A 22,546-nucleotide genomic window follows, 5' to 3' on the forward strand; every position below is an offset into this window, starting at 1 on the left:
TATTAGCTTCAGCACTACCTTACATTGTACAGTGAGGCAATCCCCTACATGTAAAGCAATACACAAAAACTAGATTTCTCCACTAATATATCTTTGCCAAGAAGATAAATACACAACCAAAAAGTACAATACGTTTGACCCCGAGCGTAATAGCTATGGAATATTCATGTGCACCAATATCATTACAGCGAAGATTAATGTCTGGATTTCCCTAACACCATGTGAAGCACATTTAGGAATGGCAAGCACCACATAATCAGCATATGTAGCACCATGTCTGGCTTTGATATTTATTGAGGAGTATGTAATAAAAAGCCTAGTGGAGGCATGAGAAGGCTAATGTGGATATTCGATGCACATGGGCAGCATGCCTGGAACCCCCTGAGAATGAGACGTGAGCGGGAAAGCCACTCTCTTCTGCGTCAACTTGCTAAGTGGAGCATGGCAGAGGACCGCACTACAGGTAGCAGCTGGTGGCTGTTTGAAGACCTGGAGGGCCTTGAGACCTGCACTGATCATTACCTTTCACTCAGCATTTACAGCTTAGTTTACAGACTCCCGCGATTATTAGCCCTGCTACCTCGTTACAGTGTAAGTGTCCTCTAGTCAGCAGACTGCTTAAGTGAGAGGGAGAGGACACAACTGCAGAACACACAGCTCCCCACGGCGGCTCGCTGAAAATCACCACACCGAAGCGTCCTCATGAGCAGTGTAAAGATAAGCACCCTCTCCAGTTGCACATCATGTCTAGCCAAACGTTGTCAACAAGACAGGAGTGGCAGACGTTGGTCTAAAGATAGATCCAACCGCAGCGACGAGGCATTCGAGGGAGCTTTTGTTTCATGACGGCTAGGTTTTGACAGGCAGATGAGGTGTCGGGGAAAAGTACCAACTCACAGCCAAAAGCCGAAATTTGATACTCGTGTCAATGAAGAGATGCACATTGATCCTGAGGATTGTTTTCTAAAAGTCAGTGATGGCTCGCAAAGAGACAGTCAAATTTTGTCAACTACTGAAACATGTGCAAGCAAACCTGAAAAAATAAATAAATAACAGAATCAGACAAGGTAGTCAGATATCAAGTAAGAGATACGTACCAAATATGTCTCAATGATAACGTCAGCCAGCTGATAATCTCACACATGCAGAACATAACTCTGGTGGCATTTTATGATTTGCAGGCGAGAACAAATATGACAGACAATCTCACAATTCATCCAAGGTAACACCTCTCACCTTTCAGAAATGAATAAGTCTATTTTGAGCTTCAACGGAATAATATATCAACTGAATGGCTGCAAGAGATGGTAATAAGATGTAACCCACCAAAAGGAGTTGAATGCTTCTATTTTGTATCAGATTAGGCATGTAGTATGCAGAGACGGTCTGGTCAAAAGTTTCATAAAAGTAAAACAGAAAAGAAAACAATAGGATCAGTGACTAAAGGAAATGTGTTTATGCCAGCTTGTTAAATGAGGAATGAAAAAGATGTCTTCTCCATGGCTCCAGGTTAGGATTTAATTGGACAGTTGTTGACAGGAACTAATAGATCAAAATAACGTCTATTCAATCTCTGGTCGACAACAGGAGAACTCATTCTTTCACATTTCAAATCATTCTTAATCCATGAAACAGCTATTGCCATGCTGTCTCAGGAGAATCCCTTTCCTTGTTTTTCAAAGTAGATTTATCTCAAATGAGTTTGACAAACTCTTCATGGTTGTGTTTGATCCTTCCTTCAGTAACCTATAGGATAACAGCTCCTTATTAAGAGTATAAACAAGGCACATCAGGCTTACAGTATTTGGTCACGATTCAATAACCCTGTGTCTCTTTCATGTGCTTTTGTTCCCCTTCTTAATGTATTTAGAAAATACAGCGAAGCAAGCTTTGTCACCAAATCAAAATTAATAAAAGTCAGCTCAAAATAATGATGTCCTTCCTCCTGTAACATGCACAGCAAATTAGCAGAACAAAAGCACTGTTAATAATTACCATCTGTAATCCCTTTTGATTTTAAGATATGTAGGCTGTATAAAAATTTCAACAACCAGGGTTATGAGCAACAGAAAGTTGGACATAAACCCTGCTGAAGGCCACATACAGAATAAACAGAAAAAAGCTTGGGTCACAGACAGGATTAGGGTTTAGAAATATCATCCAGAAACTACTTTTAGTGTAGCAATCCTGAAGGCATGAGTTTTTCTCCTTCTCTAAAGAAACCCAGACACATCAACATTCACAGACGTCTTCCTTTTGGGAGCTGGAATAGAGCATTGGTGCATAGAATGGAATAATTTGGGTTTTGTACCGTTGGTCACACAGAAGAAGCTAATTGCATGGCTTTAGGAAGGTGATCATGCAAGTGGTCCACTTCTATATTGCATTTGAAGAAATGAAATGGCCCACATACAACTGACAGTGACACTGTGAATATCTGATGATGATGAATGATGAAGCCAACATATAACAAAGGAACACATATTGGATGTATAGAACAGAGGAAAACATACGTTTCTCCAGTTCTGTAGATACACCTGTTCCCACAGAAACGTCAATATGATGAGGTCTAGTGTAGCCTAATCCAAGATTAAGATCACACATATCTGACAAACATTAGCTTCACAATGGTTTGAGCCCCTTACATTTCTCAATAAAAAAGTATTACAAAAGCAACATTACAAAAAAATTAATTATTAGTTTTTAATTATACATCTAACACTCTAAACTCCTACTTGTTCATCTGCTTCATCAGGACTGTTTAGGTGTGGTTGGGTCAGATTTGATTGACAGTGCTGGCAACATAAGCAAACCACAGAAATAGTAAGGGCTAATCCACAAACACAGAAATCTCATGTGAAGTTGAGAAAACTGGTCAAACTTTGGCAGAAAGTTTTGTGTTCATGTTGGACCCCACGGCTCATAGTAAGACACTGACTGAGAAAATAAGGTTTCGGGGCCTTTAACGCAAAACCATTGGATAGCATTAAACAAAAGAAATTGTACAGGTGTACCTAATATAGCTCTGCACTCCATATAATATCGTACAAAACTTTATTTAATGGTGAGGCAAATTGTAACACATTGATTTAAAGTGAACCACAAAAGTAAAATTGATATGCTTTGAGTGTTGTGTTGTTCTGCTTCCAACGCTGCAACCCTAAAACACTTGCGGGACACAATGTTTCCTACAGCTCTCCGAGGGAACACCTGCTGAGAAATCCCATCATGAGGCCATTTTGGCATTCATGAGCATGATTGATGACACAGAGATGGAAGCAGCGTTAGAGAAATCCCCTCTTCCACGGGAAAACTGATGATTGTTTGGGTTCCTCCTCCCTGTTGTGCCCCCCTCTGCTTCTCAGTGGGAGACATTCACATGGCATTGTCTAGCAGAGTGCAGCCCTCAAATACTGGTGCTACCATATCTAAACTCAAACAATAACTTCCAATCTCCAAAAAATCCAAATATCTGCAATTTTATCACAAATATTTTGATGTTCGGAGAATGAAATGTAAAAGCGTAAACACACTACAAACCCATCAAAAGTTCTGTTTCCTCTCTGGACTTCACTCCCAGATCAATCTCTACATGTGTGAGTGACATAGAAGGTCACAATAATCTGACGATACATCACAGCAGCACTGGCGATGCTGCCGGGGCTAACAAAGTCACCTGGCTATTCTCTTTGAAAGCACTCCCATTTAGCCCTTTTTATTCCTCTCCATCCCATTACGTGACGAGAGAGTGCCTGTGCACATTACACGCTTCAGCAGTGATCATTTACCTTGTTGTGCCGGCAGTCAAGTATCACACAAAATATCAGCGCCGTTATTTCTGACCCATCTCCATCTCCAGTAAACAGAGCTGGTCGTCAAATGATAGCATCGAATATGACATGCTAAGAAGTTCCATTGAATCCAGCAGTCTGCTGTGTGACTCACTTTCCATATCTTCCCATCTTGTCTCAGACGTTGGGTAATCCACTGAGGGAAACTGAGACAGCAGGGGAAGACTCGGTGCAGGTCTGGTCTTAAACCAGAGCAATGACAAAGTGGATTTAAGAAGCTGATATTTAACGAATTGGTAAACGGTTGAATTAAAGCTAGGATTGGTAATCTTGAGAAACTAGCAAGAGTAAGTTAGATTTAAATATCCTCCAACCAAAAAAACATCCCAGTGTCTGTTAAAGTGAAAGTAGCCGGCAGCACTAGCTTCAAAAGTCACTAACGCCTCCCTACCCAAAGCCACTACCCCAAAAGTATCATCATGAACATAAACATATCACAATGAATGTAAACAACAAACATAGCTACTGTTAGTACTCACAGCTGTCAAGCTAGCAGCTTGTGGAAGACTTCTGTGATGCACAATGAGTGCATCAGGCTAAATTAAATGATTGGATGGGCTTATTACAGTATTTTTTTGTCAGTGTATTTAATTTATTGATTGCTATCAGGATGTAATGACAAAAAAATGTATTTGAAGAAGATTCCCAATCCTAGATTTAAATAGATTGAAATTAAATCTGCTCTGGAGAGGGAGATGCTCCGGGAAGTTTTAGAACACTTAAAGACTATTAGAGCAATCCACAAGTTCATGCTCCTGAGGTTTAAAATGCCTTCACTGTTGACAGCCTCCAGTCTGGCCTAGTCAGCTGGCAGAAGTATCGTCTTAGTCCTGTGGAATTACTGTACCAACTGAGCCTTTAGGCTTTGGATCAAAACAACATTTCTGTCAATAACACCAACTCCACTGCTGTCATTCCACCTGACCTGGTTGCTTCTGTTTGACCAAACACAACAGCAAAAATATGGGATTGTACGTTTTTTTCATTTTGAGTGCTGAGCGCAATATTTCTGCAATAATACCCTGCTATCATTTATATTCTATTCCTTTATTTATTCTTATTTGCAATGGCTGTAATAAGTGCTTTAGATTGGCCAAAAATCATGCATTATGATCATAAAGAGAAGGGCAACAACTAATTTGAATTAAAAAGCAGTAGAATCAAACAAATATCATTCATTAGCATTATGTAATTAACAATATAAAAGTAGTCTAATAACTAATAACAGGTAACTTTTAACAGGTTCAAAAATGTAATTTCTTTCACCGACTATTTATAGACGTTGATTAAACGTTCATGTTTTGAACATATTTCCCTGGGATTTGCAATATTGTCTTTCAACTGAGAAATGTGGATGTGGTTTCTTAGTTTACCTCTAAAATGCCGATATGCTATTATTAGCACAATGTAGAGAATGAAAAAATTCACAAGTGCAAATCCCAGTGAAATATAGTCTAAATGTAAATGTTCAATCAACATCTTCAAATAGTCGGTGAAAAAACGTTGAACCTTTTCAACCAATTTTGAACGTCCTTTCAACAGAAAAAAGCTCACTGGGCAAATTGCTCCCGAAGGCTGCCTGCCTACTTTTGCCTGCGGCGTGTAAATGGTTATTTGGTGAATGACATGTGGTGTTAAAGCACTTTGAGTGGTCGGAAGACTAGAAAGGTGCTATACAAGTACAAGTCCATTTCCAGATTTGTTTTGCCTAATTATCAGTGAATTAATAGAGTTTAATGGCAGCTGTAAGGCTGACAGAAAAAATAAGCTATATGGGAAGCTTTGAGAGCCGCCCTACACCGAATCCCACAAGAATCAACTAATCTACAAGTACTGGAATATTACCTTCCAAGTACCGCCTGCCACAGGCATGCTCTTAACCCATTCATTACAAACATGAAAAAAAAAACAATAAAGCATATGCAAATTTGTGTGGTCAGTATGTTGTAATCTGTCAGTAAAACCCCAAAACACAAACATGTTTACCACAGTGGAGTAGACTTCATAAAATGTCTAACTATACAGTAGTCCTACTTCAATTGTGTAAGTCATTAAATAAGTACTGTTTATTATTATTATTATTCTATTCTCACTCGACTCAATATAAATATAAATTACATTTCAAATCATCTCAACAATATATTAATCTCCAGAGTTTAAACAGCAAAGATATATTCCTGCTTCTGATACTTTTTCATCAGAAGATGTTATACTTTCAAATTTGCTTTCAAATAGAGGTATTTCCACTCCTACTTTGGCTAAGCGTGATTATTGTTTGCATGAGTGAGAGGCAATAAGTCGCGAGCCTGAAGGGCATGCCAATCACTGTGAGAATTTGCTGAGGAGTTGATAATGCGTTGTCTCTCCGGCAGACACGGAAGGTTATGACTCATTCAAAGACCACATCAAAAGACGTTTACTCAGGGTGACAATGCTCAGAGATGAGAGAGATTGCATTTTTCACTCATTTGGCAGATTAGTTGTGATGTCAGAGACATAGATCCAAAGGATTTAATCAGTTAGGTATTCAACCCATCTCTGAACAGGTGCGCCTCGTATCAAATATGCAGCCTTTTACTTGTGCCAGATTCCCTGCTTTATAGAGAGAATGATTGGCCCTGAAGCACAACAATGACGACCTGGAGAGACAACTCAGATGGGATAATGGGGAAAAAAAGACCTTTCATTCCTAATTACTTTTCTACAGATGTAGACATAACAACATGCTGAATATACTGCTTTCACTGAATCACTGAATACTATTTAAGAATGTATTTACTGATATAGAAAATACTACTGCAGTAAAACATTGTTTTCGAATTTACATGAGTAATTCATTAAAATTAAAAAATACTTGTTTAGAATTTATTTTTTGAATGTTACTGTGCTGACAGCCACTAAACATTGTTAAACCTGTGTCTTTTACATGTACTATCTGTGTCCATTTAATTCATGACATTCATTATGTAAGATACTCAAATGTCCACTCCAAAGGGTAGTAGTGGCTGACATTATGCCCAGTTCACTCATCTTTATGGACTGCTACTGAAGCACTGCAAGGAGCCAGCAGGTCCACCTCACATCATCACTTCATCTTTGCAGGACAGGAGCTATAGTCTGCACAGTTGGTCATTCATTATCTCTGCTTGGTTAGCACAGTCACATACCTCTACTGGACACAGATCTTACCCACCACAGCTGCCTGGGGGGGGGGACTCTTTACACATTGAGTATTGATGCTGGCTGATATCGCAGCTTGAATACATAATCGGTGAACCAGCTCACACTAACAGAAAGCTGGGTGCTGGCGTTTTAAAAGAGGGGTCACTTCAATGATGCAAGCTGGGTGCAGGAGGCTGCGCCAGCTGTTTACCATCCAGTCAGGTCAATTAGGACTATTTTGGTAATTGAGTAGCATATATAAAGTTTAGGACTAAAACTTTGGTCAGTTAAGACTCGCAGCAACTTGGTGAGTGACAGGTGGTTGAGACAGGCTACCCCTGCAGCACTCAACCAAAGACCTGATACTGAATGACTTTGCATCATAAATGAGTTGCTATGGGACATTAGGGGAATTTGAACTTTCCCATCAAGAGCTTAACATGAAATACAGACGCGTTTATTACACAATAGCCCGTGTTTATCCCCGAGGGATGTAAAGCTCTATTTGACAGGTCGTGAGCCTAATCGACGGGTCGCACTCAGTCTAGCCTTACCTGGGATCTCCTGGATGGGAACATGTGCGAAGCTGAAGCCTTTCCCGACACAAGCCTCCCTCACCTCGCTGCAGTTCCGTGCCTTAAAATCTGCTCGTGCTGCAACAGACAGCACAGAAAAAGTGCAAATGATGGTCTCTAGTCTGAGCATTTTTCACTTCTGTGAAGATCCGTATTGTTTAAGGTGCTCTGCAGTATCCTTGCTGGTAAAAAAAAAAAAAAAAAAAACTCCCCTGCAGTAGATCTGCAGGTACTTAATGTTTGGGCGTAATGGTTGCAACTCAACTATTAATGTCTACCAACACATTTCCCAAAGTAAAACGAGTTTCTTTCGCAAACCGATAAAGAAAAAAGTCTCCCGGCGCCGCAAGAAAAGAGAATTGCGAGCGTAGAGGAGCCACATGAATCCAGTATGCAGGCAATGCGTTTGCAGGCGTGTTGTCTCAACTTCGCTGAGCAGACGAAGCCCCTGGTTGTTGCGTTGAAGTGAGAAATGGTGTGTGCTGGGGAGCGCACTGTGTTCACATCAGATGCATTGGAGAGGCAAAGCGCGACACAAAATATGGAGTGGACTCCAGCCTCATTCATTTTAGCTGGGACTGCAAGTCGGCTCCCACAAACAGAGATGTAGTAGAAATAAATAAATAAGAAAAGCATGCATTGAACTGAAACGGGATGTAGGATGATAATAATCAGTACGGTTCGTTTTTGAGAAACGGGACGGGATGTATGCTGTGTACAGCCTTACATGGATTTATGACAATAGGAAATCTGTAAAACACTGTAGGCTTTTTTGGGAATATTAGTGACTACTAATATAACTACTCACCACTTCTGTAAATCCGTATTGGTACACTTTATTTTGTATAATATTTGAGGATTTTTCAGTTTCTTCATCTTTTTATTTTCTGTTTCTAAATAAGATTTGAAACATGTGAACATCATTTATTTGGCCTATTTGATGAGGATTACACTGATCTGTAAATGCTGACAGTTTCTTTTTTTCCACATTCATCTGAAACACCATGTTACACGGTATCAAACTGCATCAACCAGAGGATGTAAAAGATGTGATGAAGACCAGAAGGCAAGCCTTCATTGATTCATTGATTTAGGAAAAGCTTGATCCGAGGGTAGATCAACAGTGGATTACTATGGCAGCCATGGCTGTGCACAGCAGTGTTCCCATTGGTATGGTAAGCCACATTTTGAAAGGTGCTTTAAAGTGACTGTCTCAAGTAGTGACACCAAAGACATCCAAATCCATTGCTTTTATGAGGTCGTTTCTTTTCATCGTTGTTGTAAAATGTCCATGTGGATGCAATATATTCATTGACCACAGGAGCAATTTTCTATCTTCTCCTGAGCCAAAAACAACGCTGTTGACATTATAAACTTCAGTAGAAGATTAAATTCAGACACCTTGTTTCGACGGTCTCACAGAAAACCAGAGTTTGAGCCAGAAAACATATAATTCCTCTCTCTATACTTCAATTCATATAAGTTAAGATTTGGTTAGGTGGAGGAAAGTTTTGGGGATAGTATAAGAACACAATATAAATGATACTCTTTGCATATATATTATACCTGTTTGACAAAATATTTACATAATCAATGCATATTTTTGTGGTAATTTATTTAGTATGGAAATGTATTGATTTGGACAAATGCTAAAAATGGTATTTTCATCCTGATTTAAGTTTAACAAACTATGAATTATATAACTAGGTGATTATAGTGTTACGGTATATCACAGACTAACTTCCCTTTTTATCTTAACCTAGGAAAGATCGTCTGGTTGAAACAATGGTATTGTCCACATAAAGGAAACAGGAACAAGACAGAGTTGTGCCACTTTTTCAAGTGTGCCAGGTTCAGCTTTCTTATGGTTACAAGTTTTCATTTGCTGCGTGTATGTTTGGTACTTTCCTGACTGAAATGTGCATGGTAAACCTTCCAAAACGCTTAAAATATTGTCTGATACTTGAGTGCCAATGTTTGTAAGTCTGTAATCTGCGATTTTTATCATACGTGGAGGCAAATGTAAACTTTTAGTGTTTGTGTAGTTTTAATATGTTCCCTGTTTTGTGTGTGTTTGTGTAATATATGAATCTATCCAATTGAGTTAAAGTTAATAGGTTTTTTTTTCCCCCAGGTGCATCAACAATCTTTGACTGAAATGTATCAACAGGTATGTATGATACTTTTATTTATGCAATACACAAATATGCTGTGATACCACATTTCACACACAGTATGTGATTATTATTACTTTTGTATCAACTTTTTCTGGTTAAAAAGCAGTTTTTCTAGTTTTGATTGTCAGTGATGCTGTACTGATGTTCTACTGATCACAAATGTTTCATAATCATGCAATTAAGTTATGATGACACATTGTGTTGTGGTTTTGTGGGAGTTTATGTGGCATGCACTATTTATCTGCTGGGACCAATGGCTTCCTGGAGTCACAGCTGGTTCCTTGGAATTAATGAAAGGAAGTGTTTCACTAGGCTGGACACTGAGACGGAATATCAAGGATCCTTGATAGGTTGCTTTTTTTTAACAGTAATAAAAGTCACCTAGATTTAGATCAGTGGATGACTTTTTACTCATGTTTATTTTTGTTATCTCAGGCTCCAAGCAACCCAAGCATCAACACGACCCGAAATGCTGTCATTCGGTGTTTGATGGTGTACCTTGGGGAATCTCCAGATCAACTCTTAAAAGAGTATGATATAAGTTAAAGTACATGTTGAAATATGAAGAAAGTGATCTTTCTCTCATCTCTTACCTGTTATGTCTTGGGATGGTCAAATCACAAAATACAATCATAACTTTATATCTCCCAGTAATTTGTAGCAAGCTACTTTGTTTTGTTGTTTCATTGAGTCATGTAAATAATCGCTGTCCTCTGTGTGAAAAGTTTTTGTTTTCCATGAAGGAATTTTTAAATACTACTGCAGAAATGAGGACTATTAGTAAATGCTCACCATCTCAATCTGATTACACCAACTGGCAGAATTCAGAGCTATTCACTAAGCTGCCCAGAGCCACTTTTATATGAGAGACTGAGGCACCTATTTATTATTATTAGCCTGTTAGTGAATGTAGAATAAGATATTCACCAATAGACAAGGCCCAGAAAAAAGATCATTATCACTGGTCATGGAAATGTTTTGATTTGTTGGTGAACTGATTGGATGCTATTTAACTAAACTTAAATGAAAATACGCTTTACAATACATTTTTTGACTAAAATTTCTAAATCATTTACATAAATAGGGTGCATAATGTGCAACAGCTATGACAGCTAGAGGTTTTCTTTCAAAGGGATGAAAGCAATTTGGGAGATGTTCAATTAGGACCTTATCTTTTGGCTGTACAGTCCATAATACACAATGTTCTTGCTATTTCAGGATGAAGACAGTGTGTCGCAGGACCTTGCTGTACAACGCATGAGAATCTACACCAGTGGTTCTCAACTGGTCTGGCTGCGGGACTCACCATCACCCCTTAATGACAAGCCATGACCCAAATTTTCAACTTCTCAAATGTATTTAATGAAAAGATGGTGCAGTTTGAACCTGAGCTGAAAATGTCTTCTGCAGTCGTATTAGTAGGGAGCTCTCTTGTGCAGAGAAATTGTTCCCGTCAGTCCCCGTCCCACACATGTTTCACGTAAACGAGTAAAACTGCTTTGTTTGTTATGTCTGTAGATTCGTCCATTTGTAATGCAAAATGACCACTTGCTTTATATCGAGCTGTGGTCTGTTGTTTGATGTCATCCGACATGTCTTCAATGCGCCTACTTACAGTGTCATTTGACAGAGGTATAGTTTTCAGTTTAACCGCTGCGGATTGATCCAACAAATGCCGCTTCAGTTTTGACGGCTTCATGCTTTCTTGTGCCAGAACTTCGCTGCACAAAACACACTGAGGTTTTTGTCCTCAATGTAAGAAAATCCAAACCTCATGTAGTCGGTGTCGTACTTGCGTTTCGCTCAATTAGCACATGAAAACAAACTTTGTTGGTGTTCTTCTATACTGTGAAATGACGGGTGTATTAGCATCACAAGGCATTAACGCCAAATACAGTTAAGGAGTGTGAATAACTCCGCTGCATAAAAAAATCCCCTTCAAAATAAAAGCACAAGATTTTTTCCTTTTTTTTTCTTTCAGGCAAAGGTCCGCGACACCAGTTTTCCCATTTTCCACCAGTTGAGAATCACTGATCTACACCATCAAGACTAATACGTCAGAGGGTCCCGACGACATCGGTATCGTGGTAGAGGGCATGACAGTTCTGTCTGCTTTGGATAACTTTGCAAGGGCTTTTGATGCATGCTTGTTGGCTTGGCATATGCACTTAATCTTGCCTATCCCAAGGAGCTCAGGTACACGTTTGAAGTGTTCCAGAAAGTCCTACTGGGGCTGGACTGCTCAAAGCTGTCCCCAAAAGTGAACAGCCTCAAGAACAAGTTACAAGCTTCAGAAAAGTGAAAAGTGAATTGTTAAGTCACTGTTAAAACTGTCCTATGTGGTTACTTTCAAATTGTTGTTCAATGCTTGAGTTGATTATTTTTTTAAGGATTCCAGTTAGAAGTATAGGTTTGTCTTCCTGGAGTTCAACAGAGTTTTAGTGCTGCAGGTGGTTGTTCAAGTGTTAACCATACTCATTTGAGGGGGGTGACATGTTTGACACACAGACATCTGTTCTTTTACCTTGTGATTCAACTCTGTACACCAGCGATGCAAATTTTATGTTTTATTGAGTAATTTGCACTTGTTCAAGTGAGTCCCATTTTAGCAAGAAATGAAGAAATAAGGCATTTGAAAAAACACATTGGCTCTTAGAATTTGAATCTGTGCATGTAATAAATAAAATAATTAATCTGGAAGAAAAGAAAAAAACATTGGAGTTTGAAAATGTAATATTAGACATTGAATTGCATTTGTTTCAGTTTTATTTTTCTTATAGCCCTTTTCTCTACTTTGTTTTTTATTTTGACATTTTGCACATGAAAAATGTTCGATAAGGATGTTTAAACAAATTGACCTGCTGTACTGTATATGCATCGTGATCTGTTGACCCAAGTTAAGTTTCCTGTGGCACCAAGATGGCATAGTATTGAGTGAATTAGACATAGAAAAATTATGGCAACAAAGTGACAATCAATATTATTGAATAGATGTAAAGGTAGAATAGCAGTGGGAATGTGTTGAATTAAGTAACAATGTGCTAAAATGTGAATACATATAATTTATTTTATTTGGTGAATTCAACTCACTTTCACCCAAATATTCAGTAAATGTAAATCAATTTTATTTATTTAAACATGGCTATTACTGTAACAAGGCTACTGTCCGCTACCACAGTTATTCACAATATCAACTTTATAATGTTTATATGTCAGATTTTCTATTCTCAGTTTACTGAGGAGTTATTGTGCACCCAAGTGGCAAAAATCAATTACCGCAGCTCTAAACACAAATTTTTCTACTTGGGATTATTGTTACTTCTTGTCTAATGAGAAGGGGCACACTGGGGAAAAAAGCATGTGCTTACCTCATTAATATATATATATAAATATATATATATATATATATATATATATATATATATATATATATATATATATATATTTAATGTCTAATTTTAGTGTCAGGGCTGCGACAATGACATTAACCCCTTGCTGTCTGAGAGCATCTTCAACACCATTTACTAACTTGATTTCACAGTTAGCTTTGTCTAATTCTGTCATACTGAAAAGATTTGAAAACATACTTGCAACCAATCAGGAACATACAGTTGGCAATCAGCATGGCCAGTCTACAACTCATTAAATAGTCAATTAACATTTGCATGTTAGTGAAGTCCACAAGCTACTAAAACAGCCTAAAAGCTACTAAAATTGAATTCACCAGCATTCTACTTGAGAGCAATGTCATGTTAGCTTAATGTTAACATGCATATCACCTTCACATTATGTTACTACACAACTAAAGTTGCTACTTTAGCAACAAGCTAAAGTAGCAACTAAGCTAACGTTAGCTGTTGTAAAGTTAGCTAAAGTAGCAAACACACAATTGATAGTGTTAGCTAAATTATTTTTTCTATCAAACACTGTTTTAAAGTGTAAAGAAAACTCTGTTTTAGAACAAATGAACACACATATGGTTATAAATTGATTACTTGCCGAAAACTGAGACCTGTGGACAGGCGGTGTAATGTTCACGGTAGAACCACGCCACCTGGTGGGGGGTACAAGTTATACGGAGATTCAGTCAGCAAGACCGCGTTAACAGTGTGTGCATCAGCCTCGGAATAAAAACCTGTTGCAGTTCATCAAGTCGTTGTTCGTCTGGTGCATAATTACAATACAGAAACATTACAGACGGCAGTGCAGGTTGACATGTCTTACATATTCATCACAGACATGTCTTGTACGAACAGAGATGGACGAAGTGATCAGCTCTCTTAGTCAAAGTCCAAACTAGGACAGCCCAGCTGAAGAGGTGCAGAACCTGAGAACAGCCCAAATGAACTCTCAAAAAGCAGACAACCAACTGGCATCAGAAAATGCTGCCTTGAAGGAGCAAATGGCCACCAAAGAACTCAGTTGGGAGCAGGAGATTCCAAAAATAATGAAGGATCTACATCCAGAGAGAGAGCTTAGGACACAGGCTCAGCAAGAGAACTTTGACAAGTAGGCAAGGCAGCTCGTCCTGGACCTGGCCACGCAGAAAGATAAAGAAAGCGAGCTCATCCGGCGTGAGGCAGAGTTGAAAGAGAGAAGCAACATCCTTTCTCTGCTCCTCACCCATCACTTCTACCCCATCCCCACTTCTAACCTATCCCCACTTCCACCCTATCCCCACTTCTAACCTATCCCCACTTCAAACCTATCCAAACTTCTACCCTATCCCCACTTCTAACCCATCCCCACTTCTAACCTATCCCCACTTCTAACCACCACCACCACCATACACACACATACACATTTGTGTGTGGAATATGTTTCTCCTCCATGAATTGCCAAGGTGGTGGAGGAGTTTTGAGTGGCTCAGTGATCCTGGGAGCCATGTTGTCTGGGGCAGTAGCCCCTAGTAGAGGCTCCCAAGGCAAACAGGTCTCAGGGGAGAGCCCAGAGTAAGAGCGATGATGATGAATAGCAGCCCACAAGCCGATCGCCGGCAGCATAGACTAGCTCTTTGCTGCATTTGCTAGCAATTGACTGAAATCTTGAGTCAAGATAGCCCGTTTTAATCAATGTTAACTTTGAATCCATGATTGAATGTTTAAACACTATTTCACTGAATAAACACTAAAAAGTCCTCAAGGGCACAGATTTATCACAGCTGTGAAATACTCTTCTCATTTTAACAGCAGTTAAAACATTTATAAGTGAATGCATATCTTATCAATGGATTTGGATTTTTAACAACATTCACTGAAACAGCCCCTACTTCACCTGTCTCTAAGAGCTAAAGGTCTGGTGTTGCATCGGGGATCAATTTAAATTCCCTTTTAATAATTGTATTTTCAATGACACATGCTGTCTGGTGGAAAACCCATCGCATGACTTGATTCAAGTATCAGTCTATTAAACAGTGTTTAACTATTACACTCATTCACATCATCCCATTGTGATCCAGCCAGCAAACTGTAGAAAATCATATGTTCTCTATCAGAACTGAAGCATATGAGGCATTCAGTTTGTCTCAAGGGCTGACATAGTAATTATTGAAGTGTGTATACACCAGGGGTGGGCCAGCAAGGCCTTCTCTGCTGGCCTAGACACTGACAGAATCCCAAAGTTATAGCTATTTTATTATTTTATTATTTTTCATAAATACACTACATTTATTCTAAATATTTTTATCATTAGCATATTATCTCATTGCATAGCTACTGTCTTCCTCAGTTGCACTGCTTCCAGCACAGCTTGTTTTAAGTAGAGCTTTTATCCAATCAGATTTCGCCCCTATGCTGTCTCTAAGGAAACAAATCTGCTGGCAGGTCCTCAGAATTACAAGTGAATCCCTTTGCAGTTTAAGTAAATGGGGACGATATTGTTGATTGTCATAGTCTTCAACCAATCAGATTTTTAGTATGACATGTTGGGCGTATTCTTTGACATGTCAGAGCCTTCTAGCTGGCCTACAAGTATGTCAGCATTAACGTGCGGCTTGATTGGTCAGTGGGCTAGCGTGACTGTTGTGAAACTAGCAGAACTTTGAGGTAGTAAAAGTTCAAGTTTAAAGATATATGTAAGAAGTTTTCACGTGACATTCGGTTTTTAGCTGTTCTGGCATGTTTGGCGGTGACAATCCCAATATCTACTGCCTCTGTCGAGCGGACATTTTCAGCCCTCAAACACATTAAAACATATTCAAGAAATACAACTGAGGAGGCTCGACTGTCATCACTGGCGTCCATGAATCGAGAAGGACCTTTTGCTGGAACTGAACTGCACCAATGTACTGTACAACCGTGGAATTAAACTCTTTGTTAACAAAGAAAGGAGGATATCTATTGTCTATAAATAGTGAACACCAGCATTGGTAAGTGAACTGCTTACATCTGTAGTAGCGTTACTACTGTGTTAATTTTTCTATCGTGTCGTTTTTATGATATGTTTAATATTGGTCCCTCTGATGTGAATAATATTTGAATGGTGCTCTCGAGTGTGTGGCGGAATTGTTGTTCACCGTTGTGAAGTGTTTTAACACCGCAGTTTTGTTGGAATGTGCAGAGGCCTGTTGAATAGTGGTATTTGGGTTTTATGTTATTTTTCCTTCTTTGTTGTCATATAAATATGTGACTGGTTCTTGTGAGTTTGTTCTTGTCATTGTGTTATTTACATTGATTTTGACTATATGCATTGTCCGTTAATGACGAAGCATCCCGTCATGCTGGCGTCACTATGAGGTTATTAGGAGGTGGTTCAGTAGGACAGCACTGAAGGCCCAGGTATAAAATACACGGCCCGTCACTGCTTAAACCCTGCTTACGATCAGTATGTAGTATGAATTTGAGATATAGTGTGTGCGTAGTTAGGTAGATTGTCAGAATCTAATATTTTAGCTAAAAGTGTGAAAAGACAATATTTTTATTATAATTTTTAAATGTAGACGTATCCATCCAGTTTGATGTCGATCAAACTTTTGGTTTGAGAAGTGTCATATTGTCTATGCCTGAAATTGTGATTGCTGGTCTTTTATTAAATTTTAAAATGTAGAATTTTAGTCTCACAAAAGAATCTTCAGTAGGCTTTTCATGGAAGACATGTTGACACGTCAGTAAGCAAAGCACAGGTGTAACAAATCAAATTTATGATGGTTGAATTCAATTTAGCGGCTTAAGTTCAGGGACTTTGAGTTCTGGCTCACAATGGTGCGTTTCCACCAAGCTGTTGTGCATACATGATTATTTTCGCTGTAAAGTTATACATTTCAACATGGGGGTCTATGGAGCTAGTATCAAGTAGTCATTTTAAGGAAATGCAATTTGTGGCATTTCCGCGTTGGCTTTATTTTATCAGCTCCAGATGTTGCCACTTGATGAAAAAGCCGAATAAGAGGGAAAAAAGCACTTGAAATATCGCTTATAAGCTTTTTTTATGATTGGCTGAGGTGAAATATAAATAAAAGCAACAAGTGACAACGTGCAATGGAAACATCTCGCGAATGCATGCTGACGTACATGAAGCACGTGACTTACGTTCACCGAAAGCTTCTGCTCCGCTGACGAGACGAAACTTAGCAGTAGTGCATTTAAACAATCTCCTCATGGTTCCACACAGATCTGACGTAACTTGCCTCACATTAATACATGAAACAAACAGAAATGTCACATATACATCTAGTTTTCTGCACTGGTTTTCACGTTGAAGTTTCGACTGGCGCTGTTTTATTTACGTCATTTTGTGGCGCCCACTTCTTATGTGGTGGTATAATGTTTTTACCGGCTGGAGCCACCTATTACATCGATAAAACAACTTCTAATGATGGCACCACGATAGTGGACGGAAACGTGCTTCCATGGTGGTAACAAGCATTCATCCGCATTTAAAATGTTCGCCACTTTGGATGGAAACCCATCATGTTATTATAATATACTGGGAATAGAACTTGAATAGAACCATTGGTAATGTTTTTAACACGCATTTCCTTCTATGGCAATTAGGGAATAGGGTTAAGCAAAATGTCTGATGTGAAAAGGGCCATTGCTAATTTAAAAAATTTTTTTTATTTGTAATCAAATGACCACAACATGATAAAACCAAGGTTCTTGGTGTACTTCATTGCTAATTATCATTCTGACATTGATTCTAACTCAGACGTTTTACATAATATTGTTAATGTAATTGAAGTGTCAGTGAAGACTGAGTTCATTAAAATAAGAGTCATAAAGAAAGGACAAGTCTGGTTTAATCAATTTAAATGTATTGGTTAAATACAGTTGTGATTTGACTTATGGTACAACATGGAAAAATAAGATGCTCAGCACACTGGAGAAACTAATATATATAGATGATTGGAGTGTGTGTGGCTGTGTGCATGGTATCATTGCAAATACAACAAAATAGAGTCGTTGAATACTATTATTGACATAATCTAAGGTACAAATATAGTCTAATGTGCTGACAGTGGTTAGTCTAACCCATCATACAGCTTCCTTCGAGAATTAAGTGATTTTCTTTTAGTGAGACTTTCTGACCTGGACAGATAATTAACGTATCCGACTTTGAAAATCAAGGGATGGTTTCATCCAAATTAACATTTTTAGTACAATAAAAATTTAATTTCATGGGAAAGTCTCAGTTAAGATAGCTGTCAAGTTGCCTAACTAGACTTAAAAGTGCCGCAGGAAGGGTTTCTCTCTGTATATATGTGTGTGTGATGCACATGGTCTGCCTTCAATGCTGCCTGAGCTCACCATTTGTAATACAATGTATGCATATTCTATTTTCAAATATATTGCGTTGCCAAAACATGTTTTTACTCCAGCTCTTTTGGGATTCCCACGCACACCCAGACCAGCTCGAGAGATGTAGTCCCTCCTGTTTGTTCCGAGTTTATCTTGGGGTCTCGTTCCAGCTGGTCATACCCAGCACTCAAAAAAAGTCAGTCACACACTCGAAAGGCAGAAGGCTCAGGATGCACTAGAAAGGGAGTGTTATTATCTCGACAAAAACCACAAACAGTTCTTGGCCAACAGTAAGTACTGCAGCCATCGAGGTGACTAAACTCTATCGTTGATAATCACGTGTCAGTGCAGGAAGCATCCAACAGGTTAGAATTCTACTCAAACTATCACATTTTATTAGTTACTGGGAAGAACATATTATTAGGCAAAGGCACACTCAAAAAAACTCTGATGATCCAAGAGCTAAACAGGTTTATTTCACTGACTTCCCTTTACCATCGACCTGAAACACCTCATTATAGCTATGCGACTAAAAGGCAATAGTTTTTTTTTTTTTTAGACATATTTTATGTATTTCATTGTGTTTTGTATTCAAGTCTGTGTGTGCATGGTGTTTCACTGATGCATGACCAATGCAGAAGTATAAGTTGCCCTTTTTGCTACCTGTAAATGCCAAAATTGGTCCCCATATCATGTGCTATGGAAATATTGGATGAAATATACTGGCTAGCTAACGTCAGCTAACTATATGTTAACAGGTTTCCTTGTAAACAAGCCTGTGTGGAGCGCTTGGTAACATTAATGTTTGCCCTTTGGAGTTATACAAAGATGAAGTCACCCTATTCTATTTTTGACGTTAACTTATATAGCCCTAACGTCAGCAGTTTGTCACCAATTATAAACTGACTCACACGTTATCATTAGCTGTTCTATTTGCATCGGCGAGTGATTGTATGACAGTTGAGTTATGTGTGTGACAGAGAATGAGCCAAGTAAAATCCCTGTGTGATCAGACAGCTACGTTAATCTTTGCTCTTTGGAATACCTTTTTATAGGCCTGGGTCCCTTCATCTTTATTTTCCAGTGTAACATGATTTCAATTGATGTCAATTTGAAAATATATCAGCAGTCAGTTAATAGTTATTTGAAAATCTGCAGGGAAGTCTAGTTGCGGTTGAAGTCTTGCAAGTAGTAAAAGGAACAAAAAAGTGTATCTTCGTAAATCTATGATCTCTCTCATCTCATCTTCGACCGCTTATCCGGGATCGGGTCACGGGGGCAACAGCTCCAGCAGGGGACCCCAAACTTCCCTTTCCTGGGCCACATCAGCCAGCTCTGGAATGAAGATTGCCCGGTAGATAGAGAGCTTTGCCTCAGCTCTCTTTTCGTCACAACGGTGCGGTAGAGCGACTGCAATACCGCCCCAGCTGCTTCGATTCTCCGGCCAATCTCACGTTCCATTATTCCCTCACTCGCGAACAAGACCCTGAGGTACTTGAACTCCTTCACTTGGGGTAAGGACCGGTTTCCTGCTGAGAACCATGGCCTCAGATTTAGAGGTGCTGATCCTCATCCCAACCGCTTCACACTCGGCTGCAAACCGATCCAGTGAGTGCTGGAGGTCACAGCCCGATGAAGACATCAGGACCACATCATCTGCAAAAAGCAGCGATGCAATCCTCAGCCCACCGAACTGTAAACACTCCTCCCCACGACTACGCCTCGATATCCTGTCCATGAATACCACAAATCGATGATCACAAAAGCAAATAAAAAATCATCTCTGTTTGAAGTTATAATTTGACATGAGGTCTGGTGGGAAGAAAGTGGATTCAGCTCCGGAGACGGTGGCTGGCTTGTAAGATAGGTAGCTCCTAGACCCACCACTGCCGCAGGCCACCAGCCTGCTGGCCACCAGCCCGCTTTCGGTAACCAGTGTCTCAATAAAGCATGGTGGAATTAACAAACTAGCTGGCTAGCTTCCTAATTTCAGCATGCTTAAATTCTGCAATGGTTACAGAAAATGAGCCGAACAAAGTTGCTACTCGTCTAGTTATAGCAATGTGCTTTGCTGTGAGAAGAGTGCGTGGACGAAGCATTACATTTTTTAATTTAACTCATTTACTCTGGCTCTTTATTTTTTGTAACATTACTACTCCACTATTTGTTAGGCCTACTGCATCAACCTCACATCAGTGGGTGTGCGACGTAATTCGGTTTAGTTTATGCGGAAATCAGCCGCAATGTCAATGGTAGGCTACATATAAAAAATGGCCACCACTCTGACCATTCTGCTACGTTGATTTGAATGGGAACATCCGTTCTACTCCTATTCTATGCCCACAACACTAGTCCAGTCAATCAAGAAAAGAGGGCTTTCATGCTCGTCCATAGCACAGGTGAAAGCCCATGGCTGTATAAAGAGAAAGGCTGTGGGAGTGAGAGGGGACAGTAAATCTGTTTGCATGAGTGCCTGAAACTATGCTTGTGTGACATGTTTAATTATTTAACAGTTCTCAGTCTGTAGCCAAGAGAGCACCACATGAAGTATATATTTGTTTTTGGTCAGCCTTGGACCATTGTAATGTTAACTAAAATTTAGGGATATTTTGTTACATACAGTTGAGATAGTGGTATCATAGATGACATAGCTTTGTTCCCTTGTTATCCTTGCCATATATTGGTGAAATAAAAGATATGCTCGACATGATCAATAAAAGACACACTTGTCATGATACGCTCAATTACAAGTATTGTATTGTTGATCCCAGCACTACTAGAGGAGGATCCATATGTGATAAAATGAGGCAAAAAAGAGCTAATCAATAAACAACTGTAGTCATAAACAATTTTATGTATTGATAATCTCCAACCTAAAGTTTTTGTACATTGCTATGAACCGCACAAACCTAAACACTCCTTCTGAAATACAATAACAAAGGACATTTTAAACAAAAATACTTCTTAGAAATCTTTTATTCTCGCTCTGAAGCACTTCAAGTGAAAGAAACTCATCACAAACCAACTCACATCAAGCTGGGAATCTCTGAGCAGTCAGTTTCAAATCACTTTCAACTATTTTATTCAATGAACTCCTCAACCTGCCAAACCAACCCAGCACTCACTGGGGGACTCATTTATAAACTGGGAAATAAGAACAAATTTTAGTGGGTTTTCAGCCTCTTACAATTTCTCATTTGACTCTGCCATGTATTTTTTGCTATTTAAAAATGTTAATGCTTCCTGGGAGAAATAACCTGTATCGGGCTACACTTTCTGTAACTGCGTTCAAATATCTCTGAGATGTGAAAAGAGGCGTTTGCATGAGTTGTCTGAAGCTGTGGGGAGACATAACAACTCCTGCGGCACTGAACAGATGCTCAGAGGACAGGAACTCTTAATCCACTCTCAGTGAAATGAGATGCTGTGTTTCAGCAGTGGACCCACTGAGAGGGGAATTTACAAAAATTGACCTCAACGAAGCTAAATTAGTAATCAAAGTAATTAGACAGTTCTTGGGTGCAAGGGGTTACATCAAACCTTTGACTGTTTGCAAACACTCTAAGCCTGCACTGGGAGTGGGCACATCTTTTTAAACTCCAGGTGAGGTTCTATCAAATGGCTTTTAGAGCTCCTCTTAAAGTTCTATTGCCTCGACTGCCACCTGAGACTACTTGACCCTGGGTGTCCTTACAAGCAGCACGGGGCTCAAAACAATGTGATGGCTACCAAGGCTCACAAACTCCCCCTCCATATAAATCAGCAATTTCAGGTTTCAACCCACCAATGTGCCTACAATTCAATGCAATTAAACAAGTAATCAGTGAATTATTTAATATTGTTTACATTGTTTCAGTGCTTGAACTGAATGAAGTTGAATTGTCAATTTAAGTTGAAGTGCTGAGTGATGCCCCGAAAGCTGAAAGTGATTTGAGTGTTAAAATGTAATTTAAAGACATTAATGAGACAGTTGAATCAACTTCCTGATGATAGTGTAGACTATATTATATTATATTATATTATATTATATTATATTATAAACTGAA

The 22,546-nt window shown here is 39.0% G+C and overlaps 1 protein-coding gene across 1 annotated transcript in view; it reads right to left on the reverse strand.

Moving 5' to 3' along the window:
• The window catches only part of gpc6b (glypican 6b), a 77,657-nt gene extending 69,771 nt beyond the window's left edge, over nucleotides 1-7,886 (reverse strand). Inside the window, exon 1 of the mRNA XM_068704806.1 lies at nucleotides 7,568-7,886. Coding sequence (XP_068560907.1) covers nucleotides 7,568-7,718 — 151 coding nt within the window. The 5' untranslated portion in view covers nucleotides 7,719-7,886. The remainder of the gene's footprint in view (nucleotides 1-7,567) is intronic.
• Between the last annotated feature and the right edge of the window lie 14,660 nt (nucleotides 7,887-22,546).

The sequence above is a fragment of the Cebidichthys violaceus genome, unplaced genomic scaffold, assembly GCF_023349555.1.
Source record: "Cebidichthys violaceus isolate CVI_PGR_0920_01 unplaced genomic scaffold, fCebVio1.0.p SCAF_11, whole genome shotgun sequence".
Lineage (NCBI taxonomy): Eukaryota > Metazoa > Chordata > Actinopteri > Perciformes > Stichaeidae > Cebidichthys > Cebidichthys violaceus.